The sequence below is a fragment of the Pholcus phalangioides genome, unplaced genomic scaffold (genome assembly GCF_987345545.1).
Source record: "Pholcus phalangioides strain wild (caught in Gottingen) unplaced genomic scaffold, Ppha-v1.0 ptg000013l_1, whole genome shotgun sequence".
NCBI lineage: Eukaryota > Metazoa > Arthropoda > Arachnida > Araneae > Pholcidae > Pholcus > Pholcus phalangioides.
In genome coordinates this window covers 35,552,603-35,570,909 of record NW_028301606.1, presented here as the reverse complement: position 1 = coordinate 35,570,909, position 18,307 = coordinate 35,552,603, and the positions used below count along the sequence as shown (strand labels likewise).

At 36.2% G+C, this 18,307-nt stretch overlaps 1 protein-coding gene across 2 annotated transcripts in view; it reads left to right on the top strand.

Annotated features, from left to right (window-relative positions):
* Positions 1-18,307, top strand: part of LOC149078994 (cell adhesion molecule Dscam1-like) — a 260,024-nt gene that overhangs the window by 231,052 nt on the left and 10,665 nt on the right. For both annotated transcript variants that reach the window (XM_089241240.1, XM_089241239.1), the window contains exons 19-23: positions 6,525-6,719; positions 8,160-8,459; positions 11,893-12,081; positions 13,168-13,352; positions 15,278-15,359. In XM_089241240.1, the coding sequence (XP_089097366.1) occupies positions 6,525-6,719; positions 8,160-8,459; positions 11,893-12,081; positions 13,168-13,352; positions 15,278-15,359 (951 nt within the window). The remainder of the gene's footprint in view (positions 1-6,524; positions 6,720-8,159; positions 8,460-11,892; positions 12,082-13,167; positions 13,353-15,277; positions 15,360-18,307) is intronic.

Genomic DNA, 18,307 nt, shown 5'->3' with positions numbered 1-18,307 from the left:
TCCACAAAAACTAAATCTAAATCACCATATACGGAACACAACATAATTGTATAAAAATACATACAAGTATTACATAAATACTTACAGGATTTCAACCCGGATTATTAAAAAAAAATAATTGAATGAAAAAGAAGTATTATAAATAAAAAATGTTACATACTAATATCATTCAAAGCTCGTTATTACACAATTGTTGTCATATAAATACGTAAAAAAAAAGAAGAAAATTCGTAATTTTGTTCCCCCTAATGTTTGAATGGATAAGACAAAAAATTAAGAAAAAATTGACAAAAATCAGGAGCTATAAAAACAGAATCATGCGAAATGGGGTTAAAAAAAAGAAATAATAATCGCTGTGTAATGTAAGTCATGATAAGCCTTTTGAAAGAAAAAACCTCCCTGAATTTCAAAACTCTATTATGAAAAACGAAATCATTGAAAACCAACGTGTAATTTTGTATTTTTTGCGTTCATTTAATACACCTGTGTGTATTTTTCCTCACGAAAGTCATTTTAAAATTATCTTTAAAAAGTTTAGAATTTTTGTAAAACAATTAATACACTTAATCACAAACCAGTAATTGAAAAATAGACAACACGTTGTTCAAAAGGTTGCGTGGAGGTAGTAAATCGAATTGCCCTATAGGTGCTGAATGGAAAAACGGTTCAGAACCAAAGGTAAAAACGAAAACTGGGAGGTGGCTTCCCAACAAATTATTTGACGCAAGATTTCGTGATACTATGCAACTTCTTAGTAGTAAATTAATTGAGAAACAACGAGTGGAACAGAAAGGAACAGCTTGTATTAAGCCTAAAACGCTGACTTGCATCAATTCTGACACTACCAGAAATGAGAAATCAGGCATAAAATACAAGTACATGTCTAAGTCCCGGAACATTGGTTCTGAACATATCGAGAAAATCTTCAGGCATTTCAAGTCCAAAAGACTGTCAGTGCTATTATAACTGGAGATTTTACGAAGATGTTCATAGTCAGAGTTGTGAAGAGAATCATAGTCAGAGTTGTGAAGAGAATCATAGTCAGAGTTGCGAAGAGAATCATATCAGTTCCCAGAATGCCTTTTTGCATAATCCATGATTGTTTAAATCTTGGTATCTCTGCGTATATGATCATTTCGAATGGAGCAGGGGGGAGGGGGAACCTGGTAAAACTTTGGAGTGTTACGTTTTTGGAAACGTTCTAGAATAATAATATTAGGATTTCCAACATATACATCCAGGCAGGGACTGTGTAAAGTAGTGTAGATCGTTTGACCAATTTATGAAAAATGAGTTTGTTGTTGATAGAAAAAGCATCATTACGCCTGCAAATTTTGAGGACAGTGATGGGCGAACGGAAGACGTTTATCGAAAACCACACCAAGGTGTTTATGTGTAGCAAATGGATGGATGATGTTCTCTTGTACATTTATGAATGCGTTTGGTAAAAGTTCAATATTTCTAGTTAATTTTTTCTAAATTAATCCTTTTAGTGGAAATTAGAAATCACTAAACCCCTCCCTTCAATATGCCATATCTTATTAATGAAGCAGGCTTTCTTCCGATTTTCAGCAGGTGCAAGCTAACGGGCATAGGGGAAATTTTTTTATATTGAGAAATCAACTTTATATGAAATATCTTTGCTTCTCAGGGTTGAAAAAAAATAGTTTTTTTTAATATTCAGACGAAATATTTTGTCAATGTGCTTAAAAGATTAAACGCCTGACTGAAAAAAAACTCAACTAAAAGTTCTCTCCTACGGGTACTGCTCCGTTGGAATTTGTGGTTATATCAGGATATATCTGCTTAAATACTTCCGACCGAATATAATTTTTCTCGTCGCTGCTTAGCGATTTACAGACTGCCTATTTAACTTGCCTGGTTAAATACCTTGAACCTTCACTCGTATATCGGGGGTGTCGTAGATCAGGCTTTAACTGCTTATACGCCCCTCCCCCTTTCATCATCACTCTGCCAATTGTAGTGCTGAAGTCATGGTTGTTATAAGAGAATAAGGATAGTAACAATTTAAGAGTCATTTCACACCATCTCCAAGATGGCGAAACATTTTTAAATGTGGCTGAGATTACATCTTCATTCCGGAAATTACAGAAGAGCATCGATTATCCGAAACAATTGGGGACTGGGGGTGTTCGGATAATTGATCATTCATGGAAAAAATTGTGCTAGTATCAAAGAGAGAGACTGATATTAAACTCAAAACTGTTTATATTTTGTATCACTTTGGGGAGTGTGTGATTTGGGGAAAGTACTAGCGTCCAAAATTTAAATATGCGCGACCGGAAAAATTCCGGTTGATCAGAATCAGACAATTGGATGTTTAGGCCACCACTAATTAATTAAATAAGTAAACTTGAATTAAAATAACGTAAAAAAAAATTATCTGCACACGATTTTGTATTATCAGATTATAATTCGTATTAAATTTTCAATTGTTTATAGAAATTAAATCAATGTTTTCGGTATGAGATACATATTTCTCTGTTACCAATCGGAAAAATTAACACGGAATATTTCGATATCTGCCTAAGGAGGTTATGTTTCTGTAAATAGCAACAGATGGCAGCACAAACGTTGACACCGATTAATGACCGAAAAATGTTTCACCACTATTTTATTTTTCTGAATTTTATTCAATTAACGCCCACTTCATTTGATTTTCCCCCCATTAAAATTATATTATTAAAGTAGCCATTTCATCATTTTATTAAAATGATCAAACTAAACAGTGGATATCAATGTGAAATATACTATTTTGCCCATTAAAAATTCCCTAAAAATTATTTACATGTAATTTTTTTCTATCTTAACGCTTCAAAGAATACGAAAAGTCTTCAATCATTGTCATCCCATTTCTTCTTTCTGACCGCACTTCCATGTGTACTTGAAACAAATCTTTCATTTTCAAAATTTATAATCTTCATTCCATTTATATTCGAAGAAATTGCTTGTAAGTATGCATGTATACGTAACCAACCATACACCATGGATGGAGACACGCTTCCGCGAATGTATCCTTGTTTTCATGAACGTTCTTGATAAATGATCCTGGAACGACTCCCCAGTCGATCCATCCTAGTAGCACAACAGTGTATCACATCTTACAGTCTTTGAACCTTTGATTATATGAATTAAAACCGGTCGGAATAAACAAAAACTTCGTACATTATTTTAACTCGAGTTTATTATCGATATATTTTTCTGAACTTTTTACTTCCTGCACACATTACGATTGTTTATACTGTTCATTTATATAAAGAGAAATATGAATAAGAGTGACATATAAGTAACGTTTTGTTTCAGTGTATAGATTAAAGATATTCCAGTGTATATATATCGGCAAATCGCAGCATTACACAGAAATGAACTTCACTTTAGCTTCACAACACTTGCATCCACAGTCGCTTACGCGGTATAATCTCATTGTCACGAAGGGCATGGTCGTGCTGGAGAAAATTATCAGTTACAAAGGGGGAAAAATAAAAATAATTGGGGTCCCTATCATGGGACCTAAAGGACCCCTATGTGCATTCCTTACCATTACGAAAAGCATGTGCGAGGACAAACATATAACAAAGAGAATCAGGTAGTACAATCAGTTCGGGGGGGGGGGGGCTCTATTTTTGGGTACCTAGAAGACCCTTTGGCAATAGGCATTTAATTTACGAGATATAAAGTAACATGTACTAGTATTAATATACACAAAAGTGCGAGACGAGACTGTATAAAACAAAAAAAAAAGAAAAAAGAAATTGGGGCCCTGGCATGGAACCTAAAGGACAAAAGATGTACAGAGAACTGGCCATATGTAGAGATGCTGATTTTTTTTCTCCAGAACAGTGGGATTTCCACTACGATAAAGAGACAGATGGAACGTTACCTCCTTCAAGGGCAGTGATGGTAACCTCTTCCAGTAAAATTTCCCTCAAAAATTTCCCTGTGGATTAAATTTTTCCCACGCATTCTTCCCACGAAAAATGCGCTGCCATCTAGCGGGGAAAGTACGTAACCAAGTATTTTACAATAAAAAAGTATTGCACTGCATTAATTAATTTTTTTTTTTCAAAAAATTCTTTTGTCTTATGAACTCCCGAAATTTCTCACAAAAATGATAAGAAATTTCCCACTTTCACAAATTTTGGCCAATTTTTCCCACGAGTTACACTGTTGAAGGGTATACTGTATATGCTGAACGGTGCCCTGCGATGGACAGCAACAGTAATAATTTAATTGATCGCATATGATACCAATGCCACCAGATGGCGACATATACGTAAAGACGGAGATTTTAATAAAATTAATTTTGCATGGTTTAAATATATAATTTCCTTCTGTTTTAATACAAATAATTTTCGAAAACACTTTTTAAGAAAAGTGGAATATATAGTGAAATCTTTCCTCTTGTTATGTATAAAAGAAAAGAGATTTCCCCTGAAGAAAATCTTGAGAAGTCAGAGAAGGAGACGAGAAATATAGGAAGAGAGGGCAAAAAAGGCAAATATATCTATATCAAGCCAAGGAGTATATACGAGATGTGCGAAAGAGGAAACGGAGTAGCTGACATCATCAGAAATTTTTCCTTCAGTGCTATGTAGGATACTCGAACAAAAAAAAAGGACTTTCTTCCCTTGTGGTGTAGCTTCTCTATTTACAGTATGTATTGAAAGAGAGAGAGACTTCTGTTGAAGTTTTCGGAGCCAGTTCAATGGATACGTAAGCATTGATGAATGAAAGATGGAGGATGAGGACGGAAAACCTTCTCCCTATCTCTCTCTCTCACATATACTGTATGTTTGCAGTATCAGCAGGATATATATGCCGAACGGGTTATTTGACGGATTCATGCCGATTTTTGCCTTCGCGTTGAAGATGGGGAAATATTCAATCCAGTGGTATAAAAAAATCAATTTCAATGAAATATTCAACTATCCAATGTTGAGCTATGTAGTGCCTGCTGAGAATCATTTTTCGGTGAAGCATTACCATTTAGTAAATTATTCATGTTGGGTAGCGTAATTAAGCAAAAAGTTGTATCTATCTGTTCGTTTTTTGGGAATTAATTATTTTCAATAAGTCCTATATTTTGTAAGAAGTTTCAAATTAATATAATCCGTCTACGAGAATGGATTCGAATCTATCACGTGAGGTGATTTTGAATGTTTACTCTATCCATGTCACTCAATGGAAGTTGTTCTCCTAAAATGTTTTGTAAAATGTGTTTCAATAAAAGGATACACATTCGCACGTTTCTAGTAAAACTTAACAAAATAAGTGGTCCAACCAGCTGATAAACACAAAAGTGAAAATTTTCACATTCATATGCGACGGGCATAAGGGGGACGATATGCTGAACATGCTTGTCATATCCTGGAATTACTCAACTTGGATCTTGGTTTTTTTTAATCAGCAATTTTAGAAATCGTTAGTTTTCGTTGAATCGAATGTGTTTCCTCATGTGGAAAAATTTCATCAAAATATTGATTCGGGTGTTTTTAAATATTGTCCATTATCTGAAACGTTATGTGTAAGAACATAATTTAAGATATGAAATAGGTTTAGTCAAACAAATCAAGTGATATTATAAATTGTTTATAATTTTAATCAAATTTTGATCGGATTGATCGAGTGGATTTACTCAAGTAAACTTTTTGACTGTGATGATCAGTTATCCAAACCGATTAATCGGGCCAGCCCTAAAAATAAACAAAATTCCAGTCAAGATATCGATGGATTCCCCTCACTTCCTTTCACAGATAATAGGCTTTATTTTCAAACGATATTCTGAAGTCAGTTCATGATTGAACAATCATACATTGTTTAAACTACTAATAACATTAAGTAGGCTACATCCACGGAATTCATGAAGAATACATTGAAAGTATTATGAAGACTAGATTGAAGAAAATAAATTTGATTCATTATTCTATCATGTTAAATGAAAAAAAGTTTTGAGCACATTAAAATTCCATTACAGTTTCAAATGAGATGAGGAAAAAGAATATTTAACAGGTACAGGATTGTCAAACTGTAAGGGGCGCTTTCTTGAACACGGTTGGGAACTTAAGAATGTTTTGTATAAAGCTCTTTTAAGAACTGATTCCACAGATATGGAGCATGTAAGAGACGGGGACATTTTGGAAACTCTGGAGAGTCACTGTGGCGCGGACTTTAAATTAGCTGAGCACACACACAACTTAAAAACGAATGCATTTTGAAACATTCAAGTTCCCTCTCAACTCCCAGGAAAAAACGCGTTGCTTCTTTAAAGGAACGCGCCTCACGATTTGACTAAACCCCAACGGATCAGACAAACAATCAAAAAAATTATTTGTTTTCGAAAAATTGAGTCTGAGTACATTGTGTAATAAATTGTTGACTGCAAGGTCCTTCGACATGACATGTTTCATCTTTTATAGATGCTATCGATATTGTACGACACATCTTATTGTCTGTGGAATTTATTTATGTATTTTTTTTTCTTTTCATTGTCTCCAAAAATGTAGGTTTCATTTTAAGATATCGTCCTGAAGGGAGCATAGATTGGGAAGAAGAAGAGAGTCACGTATCTGGATCACAAGGATGGGTTGATGTACGTGGTCTTCGCTGTGGATCCCGGTATGAATTTCAGCTCACGTCCTACAACGGCGCCGGGAATGGCGAGCCCAGCGATACACTCACCGCTAGCACCAAAGGCACGAGTAAGTGCCTCATTAAATGCTCTGTCTTGTTGAAAGGCATGTTTACAAAAAAAATATCGTAGTTATAAATTGAACAGTAAGGTGAATTTTCTGGTGCGTGTACTTGAAACCAGTTGATAGCCAAATCCGAATTTATTGAAATTTGATATATTTTCCGTCGATTTTTATATTACGTTAGCTCCAACGTAAACCTAATTTAAACGAAAATGGCAGAAAATTGCCAACATATACTGATAACAACGATGCAGTTGACATTGCTTGTGATACTCCGTGGTACGAATTTTATACAACTTTATAGCAAAATAGCGAAAAATTCGCAATGCTGATTGGGTATTCTATATATACTGAAGTGAAAATCATTGTAAAAAGATAATCATGGTTGAAATAGATTCATTGGGAACCACGGTAACCAAAGTAAACATTTCAAAATTCTATACCGAGGCCAATGAAGTATTGTGTCTTCTTGGTTTTTCGCCTATTTTTGGCATCTTTTAAAACCTGACGACCTTTTGAAGTAGCCTATTGTAACTCAGGTGCTGTTTGAAATATATGGAAAGTTGCGAAAATCGGTCCAAAATTGAATTTTTATATAGAGACATACGCACACACAAGAAGACATACAAAAATCGATTTTATAGATATAGATAACCTAGGATAATTTTATATAAATGAACAGGAACTAGGTCATCTCTTAACAGTACCATCCTTGCTATTAGGGCGTGGATAAAACGGACCCCCAATTAATAGCTCTTATGTGGAATTCTAGCTGCTTACATTGCCCCCTGTCTTATGGTTTGTCTCAGATGCTATGAATTGTCCATTTCTACTCCATGTGCTTAAGCAATGATGAGGAGGGCAGAGACCATCTGGAGTAAACGTAATGAAGTAAGACTGCGTTTAAAACAGAACCAGAAAACCAAAATATACACTATAAGTTATGCTGACGAGGTGGGGGTACTTCAAGATGTATACGCTGGGAATCCTTAAGACCCTAAAAAAAAGCAGTAGCGAGATTGGTAAAATCCTTTAACGGAGGATGCTCGAGAATGATCACTGTCGTGGACTTTATGAATAAATGAGGTTCAGAAAATGCTCTACCATCTCTTTCATTTCCTTGATTCAAGTCCCTGGAACTTTGACCTATGAAGAAATTACCCGTTCCTGTTCTCATTCAATTCGAAGACTTGACATAAGATGAAAATACCATTGGATAATCAATTCGGAACAAATACAGGCATTCTAAAGGCAACAGACCGCTCTCTCTGCAATAGGGAGTATCACTAGCATCCGATAACTTCCACATCAATGGGAGTATGATTTACGAAATGCTAGTGACTACATTAAAATCCCATAGTGTTGAGTACAAATAAGTAGTTGCCATTACTATAAAAACAAACCCTCATATTCACGTTCATTTAATGCTGTCCTGTTTATTTGCAGCTCCCGTGGCTCCTGGAAAGAAGACACTGTTACACACGAATGCGACAGCTGCGAGCATCGACGTTCATTCGTGGGAGGACGGAGGGTGCCCTTTGATGCACATGTTGGTCCGATTCAAAGAACAGAAGGAACCAGAATGGACAATTTTGACTGAAGGGCCTCCTCCACCGCCTGACGTTCGTCGTCTAGAAATCAATGGCCTCATCACTGGAGCCTGGTATCAAGTGCAAATGTCAGCGGCGAATGCCGCTGGGAGTACGGAAGTCGAATACACGTTTGCAGCTCTGGCACCATCTTTAGGTATCTCTGATGTTTATTGCTTCTTTTATTTTATGAAAAGAACAATTTTGATATAAATAAACTTTATCCTTATATAAATGTCACAATATAATCAAGAGCGGATTGTACACATACAAGTTTTGTTGTTTGAGTGAGATCCCTCCTTCTTCTAACCAGATCACGGCCCGCCGCTCTGTATCAATGAAGAGATTTTAGCAGGTGGTCGAAGACCTGGGCCACGCTGGAAGTGAATAATCCCACAATCTTCCCTCAAAATAAGAGTGGTCAGAGTGTGGTAGTGTAAGTAAAGACGAACAATTCTGGCGATAGAACCTAGAGTCGCAAATGAGAATTTTGTTCGGCCCATGCTACGTGAAATTCAGTCACTGGTGCCCTGTAAATCAAAACCCTGTATATCAGAAAACCTGACAGTATTAATGAGGCTGTTATGAGCGCTGGATTTTACAACGATGTCATGGTCAATGTCACAGACATTTTTTGGTTACAACCCCGCATGCCACACAGCTGGATACAGATTCGACATACTAGATTTTTGTTCCATCAATTTTTTGTTCCATCACCCCCTTCATTAGAAATTTTTTGTTCCATTACCCCCTTCATTAGAAATTTTTTCCTCTCATCGCCCCCAACTCAAGTAAACCCATAGGATCCCATGTTAAATCAGTAGGTTCTATCGCCCCTTGGACCATTCCATCGCCCACCATGGGAAACACTGTACTAGAGCAAAGCAGTGCTTTCGCCTTGAGTGGCCGAGTTAACAGTGTTAGGACCAAAAAGCGGAAAACTTTTACATCCTGCTTCATGAATTCTATTTTTGTAGTTACTGAGAATCATCCATATGCGGGTTAACCCAACCGATTCACCTTTGTGTGGTTTAGGCTCTCTTTAATCGAAGTGGTAAACGTGAGTGCAGAGGCGTATTTACAGGGAAGCTGAGAGGGCTTTAGCCCAGGGTGGCAAATTTAAAGAATGAGTGACCAAGAAAATTGAAGCAGAATTAGAGAAGGGAAACAAACCATAAATTCGTCTCTGCTAGCAGAAGCAAGGAGATAGGTCAGTGAGCGACCAAAAGAGTCAAATATAGATTGTGCAAGCATATGAGTGACCAAACCAATGTGCAAGCGAGTAATCAAAACATTGTGCAAGCATGTGAGTAATCGAAACAGTGTGGAAGCGTGTCAGTGACCAAAAGAAAGACCAGATCAGTGAGCCACCACAAGTGAAGGATTAAACCAATACACAAGCATGTGAGTGACCAAACGATTGTCTCGCTGAGCAAGGGAAGAAAACAGTGTTCTGAATGTGAATGATCAAAAGAGTGAATTATAAACAGAGAGGAATATTTACGGTGAGGGGAAGGGAACTTGGAGGACTATAAACTGGCGCAGCTAATTTGGAGGAATGGGTGGTTAAGAAAATAGGCCAGTTTTTACATTTAGATTATGATTTTATACATAGATTATGATTTTATACATAGATTATGATTTTATACATAGATTATGATTTTATACATAGATTATGATTTTATACATAGATTATGATTTTATACATAGATTATGATTTTATACATAGATTATGATTGTAATGTATATTTTTTAATGTATGCTTTTTTATTAATAAATTGCCAGAGGTATCCAGTCCGTGAGGACAATGAGCCGATATTGTCATATGGCGATGTGGCCTGGGTATCTTTCGGTTTGACGGTCTAGAATAGGTAAAAATGAAACAAAATTTGTATATCCGTCAGCGGCAAAACTATGACTTGCTTCTGGGTGCATGATCTTGCGATTCTGAAAAAAATATTTGAGATTTTCCTGGCTAGACTCCTTGCGGATAGATTTCCATTCTACTACATGTATAACTATTGAAAGAATTGACATTAGTCTCGTTCAAATATTTATTCGATGTGATCGAGAACTTTTCACATGAGCAACAGAAAATGACTGCTATCTAGAAATATTTACTTCAATTCAAAGATCTTTACCGAGATTCTCGAAGAGAAGAGGAAATATTTCCGACGAGTACACCGGAACAACAGACGGAATATAATGCAACGCAGAAAAGTACGAGTATTAACCCAATCAAGGGCAGTAGCCTTTGAAGTCAAATGTAATCCCCGTTGCGCTAAGACAAGAAAGGGACTAGCTTTGACGGCATTTGGCTAAGAGATAGTGAGGGAAACGAGTGCATTTATTTCTCCCAATGTCCAGAGAGATGCCACTTCGGGTCAACAAACAAATGGATAACGTCGCCATTGATCAAGAAAATTCCGCTTTCTTTCTGTCTCCTTTGAGGATCACATGGGACGAAAAAATACCATCTAACCGCGTTTCTTTAACCCTCTAGATTTATATTCCACGATATTCCGGAGAAAAATAACATTTACTGCATACTTTCACTCTGTTTGTGCTTCGAGTATTTTTTTCTGCCCTAAAGACAAAAATACTGATACCTTGTTTCCCACCCGAAAGAATAGTTCTTCAGGAATGTATTTTGACGTCCAATCGGAAAAAGAAATTGTTATAAAGTGTTTATCATGAAAAATTTTAAAAAAACAACAAAAAAAACTATGGTTCAATGATTTAGCACAGGGGTTCTGAACCTATGGGTTGCGACCCAAACTTGGGACGATGCGAATCCTCGTACAATAAGGTCATAAATTCATTTGTTGCACCACTGGTTTCAAGGGCGTCTTTAACGATGCACGTTTCAGCGGCCTGGACTGGCAACCAGGCATTTTTGGGCAAGCATTTGAAATTGATGAAAGGAAAAAAAAAATCGGTTATGGAATTGGCGTGAAAGTTATTTTGAAATTCTTGAAAAAATTTATTTTAAAGCTAATGAGAAAAATTATTCTAAAGTTTATGAGAGAAAAATTATTCTAAAGTTTATGAGAGAAAAATTATTCTAAAGTTTATGAGAGAAAAATTATTCTAAAGTTTATGAGAGAAAAATTATTCTGAAATTTGTGAAAAATTATTCTAAAACTAGTGAAAAATTATTCTAAAACTAGTGAAAAATTATTCTAAAACTAGTGAGTGAAATAATTCCAGAATGAATAGAAAATTCAAATTCATGAAAATTTATGAAAGAAATAATTTCATAATTTGTGGAAGTTTTCCATAATTTGGAGTCCATCGTTTTATTCGGAGCTTTAGGCTCACGACCTGTTGGTCCACGCGTTGGCCCAAGATACCATGCGTTGGTTTCACAAATTTCGCGAAATGACCATGTTGTTAATCAGAAATATTTGATAAAATATTTTTGACTGAAAGATAGACCGATGAAGTTGATCATATCGTTGATTTTGGTCATGACTGAAAAAGGTAAAAAAACCCTGATATATAACCCTGTGTTCGTTTTCTGCTTATTAGGTAAAATTTATTATGTACTCAAATTTTTTAAGTATTATATTGCCTTTGTTTTTAAATAGAAGTCATCGTTCCTCCGAAAACGATTGTGAATAGAGCACGGGAATCGACATCAACTTTCGACATCTTTTCTTACTTGGATTTGACCATAGCCTTACCGGTTATCGTTTCGTTCGTGGTCATTGTCATCGTGCTCGTTGCTGTATGTCTTGTTGTGAGGAAGAAGCATACGTCGGAGAGCTCTCTTTACGGTAATATAACATTGAATTATTTTCTACTACTACTCAGGGCTATAATGAAATGAAAAATCTAAACTTTTATAGGTCCTCCTGTGCTATAACTTCATGTTAGAAAGTTGCTGCCCTGTCTCTCTAGATGCATGCGAAGAAAATAAATTCCATGTTTCTAAGTGCAATATTCATAGCGATATTCGAATTAAAGCAATACAGGAAATTTGGGAAAGAATAGCGTAAAAACCGTTTTATCCTCATTTAACGATGTTCTTTCCCAAATGTACTTCGTTTGTCGAATTCGAATATCCCTGTGAATGTTGCACTTAGAAACATGGAATTTATTTTGTTAGCATGAGATGACGAGAGGCAATTGGAAGTTAGAGCACAGGGGGCCGTATGGAAATGAAGATTTTTTTATTTTGTTACAGACTATTTTCACTCTCAAAACTGATACAGGGTAATTTTTGAACGCCTATTGAGCATTTTTTAAAGTGGAATCGTACCACGGACGGTTGATGAGATAAAGGGAAATACTTTATTATTACTTACACTTACAGGACACTCTGTATATAACATGGGAAATGAAGTCTCGACGCACTGCCTACATCATTCCGCCAGAAACCAACGTTATATCGAGTGGTCGTTATCGAGGGCATAGAGAAATTTTGAGTTGCCAACCTTCAAAAGGCATTAAAATTAACATTAAAAAAACATATTGAAAGGTATTTCCTTTCAATATTTTAATTTTTTCACAAAGATGTTTGAAAAGAAATCCCCAAAAACCCTACATTTGGTGGCTTCGGGAGGGGGGGGGGAAGGCGAGCTCCTTATTCCTCCGTCTATGCGTACAACCCTTGTTGTTATATCGAAACGAAAAAACATAAGATAATCATTATATGGAAACATTTGGGACTTACCATATCGGTCGTTAATGAAATGGCCACTGTAACGTAAGGTCATTGTAACAAACGTTGAATATATGCCATAATTAAATAATACAAATTATACTTATGTTTCGCATATAATGCGTGTTGAACAACTTTGCAATTTTGTGACAATTTTCTCGTATAATTAACGTCAAAAAACTTTCATTTCTGATTGTAGGTGCTAGCCCATGTGGGGAACGTAAGGGCAGTGATACGATGGACCTGTCAGGAACTGAAAAGTCCATGAATGGCAAAAGAAACTCTAACCCCTATCCTCAACCCTATGCGACAACGAACTTGTCGTCATCTTCAACTGCCGGACGTAGAAGGCGGGAAGACCTGGCAGACAGTGGTTACAATCAGGTATGATAATTATCGTTATCAATGATCGGAATTTTACCTTCAAACGCACGGTTACGAGGAAACGTCACCATATTCAAAATACAAGAGTCTAGTAGTGCTACCACAGACGCAAAATACCTTGCCGACACACATCCATTCGGTATTATTCGGGAGTTGGTTCTATGGGAGCACTCGATGACGTAAAATTTGGTCAGAAAAATATCTTGGAAAAATTCATTTTAACCCCGACATGTCTTAGTAGGCCCCTCGTGTAAAAATTCACATATAGTATAGTTGATATAGCATGTGTGTGAATTTTCACCTCTACAATTTTTTAACAATAATTTCAATTTTGAAATAAAATTAACTTATTTTATATATTTATTCAGAGGCTTTTTCAAGTCCTAAATGAGCACAGGGTGTTTATAAATAAACTGACACTATTCAGACGTAAGTATCTACTATTCTGATAGAGGTATTTTGAAGAAAGTAGGTACTGTATATACGATGTATGAACCGTGACATAACTAAGCTGAGTAGTTATACTGACACTATTATAGCCTTTATAGCCCCCCTTCCCCCACCCGCGTTGTAGTGGACGTATTTTATTGAACCTTGCTATGTCATTTGAACCATAAGAAAAATATAACTGCCATAAGAAACGCCACTTTTTCACCTAGTGGTCATGCATTGAACTAATTTTTATTGAATCTTTCTTTTCCTCCATGGTCTATATATCCTATATAGTAAGTGTCATCAAAATACCTCTATAAGAATGGGTGATACATATGTCAGAGCAGTGTCAATTTATTTATAAACACCCAGTATATAGAAAGCATTGGAAAAAGTATAAATAAAGGACATACATATAATGTCTCTGCCAAATTTTAGCAAACAACTGAACAAAAATATATATTTATTCAAATAAAAATTGCGCAATTATTATAACGTGTAAACTAAAAATAATGTTTTCTGTCAACAGCATCTCTAGTTACAATTGGCTAACAGCATGATTTTTTTTCATGATCACCACACACACATATTCTTTCCTCTTTATGAATTTGACACGATTTTGCCATTTTTTGAGATACCTTCCGTGTCTTCATATGCATTCAAATCTTGTTAGTTCGATTAGTTGAAGCAATTGTATTGAGCCTTCAGGCTTTCGTGATATTAAACGTTTTCATTTGTACCAGTCACCTGTAAACAACAGAATCCTCGAAAAGTTCATTACTCTTCCCCCTTTGCCCAACGCCCCCTTTGCTCACCCTTCTTCTAATATCTTCAAAACACTTTAGGAGGTTGCAATAAATGTTTATTGTTGTTATGTCTAATTTATTATTACTCATGTAATTTGCATATAAATATTTATGACTTTGAAAACAATGCAAAATATCCAAAAACCCAAACTAGACTCCTACTAAGTAAAAGAAATTCGTGAATATGGGGGGGGGGATTTTCACCCTATGCAAATTTTCTGTGCACAAATAATAAAAACCACATGTGTTTCCAATGACCTATCCTTTTGATAACTAGGAGTACACCACTTTAAGGAAGATTAGTTGGAATGATGACCCCCAGCATTGCACTGCTGTCTAATGGTATACTTTTGAAGATTTCTAGGGGTGAAAACTCACCCATGAGAGTAGTCCAGGGAAAACTAACTGGCAGAGAAATATAAGTAGGCAAAAACAAAAATCCTCATTATCAAACTCATAAATTTAACACAAATTCACACTCAAAACGCATATATTATTAATTTTTTTCATTGCATTTGTAATTGGGTTGCTGTATTTTTGAAATATATAGCTTCCATATTTTTTATGAGAACCTTTTTCTCAGCCACCTCGTTGGACATTTTGTCTGCTGTGGCCTTTTATTTGTATAAAATGAGTTTCCTATATTTTGGGAAAAGGCAAATTGATTCATATTTATCTTGATTATAGCTTCAAGAAGAGCCGCTGTATGCCACTGTGAAAAGAACACCCAGGCCGCCGAGGACGGACGGGCATATCTACCACTGTCCAGGTGAAGTTATTTTAGCACTATCATACGATATTTACACGTACAACCTAAGTGCAACTTTTACGAGGTTTCGCGAGGGAAACAAAACGAATTATACGTGAGAAATCATCCATATATCTAGCTTACTTTTTTTTCGAAAATAGAAATATTTTCTTGTTTGGGTACAAAGTACTAGCAGAGTAAAACGAAGAAAAAAATTTAGGAATGACACGTTTCAGCTTAGTTTTAATTTCCGAAATTAATGAACTAAAAGAAGAAGAAACACGAAGCAATTTATCACAATTAGTAAGGATTTAGTTGCTTTCCTTTCAAATAATCTTGAACCTTAACGTCGAGATCCTTGGACGTGAAAAATGAAGCTTTTCTTATCAGTAGATATATCAGAGAAATATCGTGGGGGCATTTCATCTCCAGAAAATGGAGAATTTTACATTCTCTTATATAAAGATACTGTTACCTGCCAGCTATAAATCAGGGTAAATAGCCTCTAAATTCAAATAAAAATTGTTTGCACAGAGGTTATCTCTCCAACCGTTGTCTTTAGAAACATACGTTCAATTACAAAAAAGTTTTTAAATGACGTGAGGCTCAAATTGTCTCAAATTTCTCAAGGAGTCGCAAACATTAAAAAAATATATATACACTCATTGCCATAAAAATTTGCGCACCAAGAAATAATTGTGGGATCGAAACGAAAGTTGGCCTGAAGATACATGTCGGGCAGATATGCAAATGATTACAAATGCAGCGTGATTGCGCATTGCGTAATGCCACTAGAGGGCGTTGAACTTCGTTCTCCTTGGAGTATAAAACAGGTAAGCAGAGCTTGCTGGAGTGTATTTAATCGTTTGCAAAGGAAATGCTGAGGTAGACGTGCCGTTACGCCGCCGTCGAAGACCATATGAGCAGTTGTCAGAGTTCGATAGGGGAAGAATCATCGGGATGATGGAAGCTGGATGATCAGCTCGTCAACTAGGCCGTTCTGATTTTACTGTGAGGAAGTGTTGGGACCAGTGGACAGAAGAGACGGAGTGGTGTCTAGCACGACGGGATTGGACTGCAACGGAATGGAGCCAGGTCGTCTTCAGCGACGAATCCAGATTCAACTTGAGCAGTGATGACAATCGTGTTCGTGTGTGGAGGCCCCGTGGTGAACGCTTCAATCCTGCCTTCGCTTTACAGCGACACACCGCTCCCACAGCTGGTGTCATGGTATGGGGTGCCATTGCTTACGATACACGGCCACCCCTAATATTGATCCATGGCACAATGACAGCCCAGCGGTACGTCCATAACATCCTTCAGCCACATGTGTTGCCACTCATAGCAGGGCTCCCAGGAGCCATGTTTCAACAAGACAATGCTAGGCCACACACAGCAAGGATGCCACAAGACTGCCTCCGCCACATTACCACCCTTCCCTGGCCTGCTCTATCCCCAGATTTGTCACCAATCGAGCATATCTGGGATCATTTGGGACGGCAAGTTGGACACCCTACGAGGTTGGTCGAACTAGAGGCGCATTTACAGCAACTGTGAAACGAGATGTCTCAGGACATCATACGGAACTTGTATGCCTCAATGCCCGCTCGTATCGCATCGTGCATTCGCGCTAGAGGGGGTCCAACAGAGTACTAAAACTTTTGTTCATCTGTACTTTTTTCTGCAATAAATGATCCTTTTTCTTGGATTTTCTAATCACTTACTTATATCAACGTAGTACTTACATGTGTAAAATTTCGTTTCATTTTGACGACTTCTTCTGGGTGCGCAAATTTTTATGGCAGTGAGTGTATAAATTGTTTTTTTATGTAGACCCTATGTGCTAAAACTTGCAACGCGTGAAATGTTAGCACGAGTCTAAGAAATCATTTCTTATAAAATTGCATATTTTTAAATGCAATAATATCGGAGATATTTTACTTTGAAGATTTTAGCATTTAACGTAAAAGATTGAGGTTGTGGATCACATATTAAATTCGAAGTTGTGAAAATTGTATAATTGCCTAAATGTGATTGTTATTTATTGCGATTAAGAAAATAAAACGATTGTTTTCATTGAATCTGGGTACAGTCCAAGTCTTGACAAATCTCCACAAATTTACATGCCCGAAACATATTATCACAGTTATGCACTTACTTAAAAAATTGAAAACAAATTGATTTATTTGCATAAAAATATCGGAGAAGGGGGGTAAAAAATTTTCTTTTTCAAATCGAAGTGTTTAAAGAAATAAGAAAATTAAATTCAAAAGGAAGCGGTTACCAATTAACAATCTAAAGTTAATCAAACCGCTTATTATAATTTTTCGCTCTGTCAGAGTCGGAAAATAAGTTACCAAGTAACAACTCGATTGCCGATTTACGGAACGGAACCGGACTTGGGCTGGCGAGAGCTGAATCTTGATAAAGCACAGGACATAACACAAATTAACTTGTAAAAACCGGGAAACATTTTAAATGTCTTTTTTTCAGAGGGCATTATACTGTCGAATTGTTAGGGAACAGATTAAATTACTTATCGGTACTAAATCCTACGGCTTGTACAGTTCAGCTCAGTAGACTTAAACTTTTTTCTGATTGCAGATTTCTGAAATTAAGAAAAAGTTTTCGTGAATCGGCATAAATGGGAGAAATAATTTGAGAACTGTCGGGGAGAAAAATTAGGAGGAAAATTTTCTAACCTTCTGACTTATAATAGTTCATATATCTAAGCTTTTCTATTATCAATACGAGAAGTTGCATTAAGCTAAAATCCCCCTACTGTCACCTACCGAATAAAAACAAAACCAGCTGTTATAGTTCTTGAAATAGAAAACTGATGTGCTGCATCAATATATACGATATATTGTACAAAAGTATATTTTTTATTTTTATGCTGCGCACCGGCATAACTTTCATGCATCAAAGAAAAAAAATGCCGGTTACTATATATTTTGGCATTTACAGTG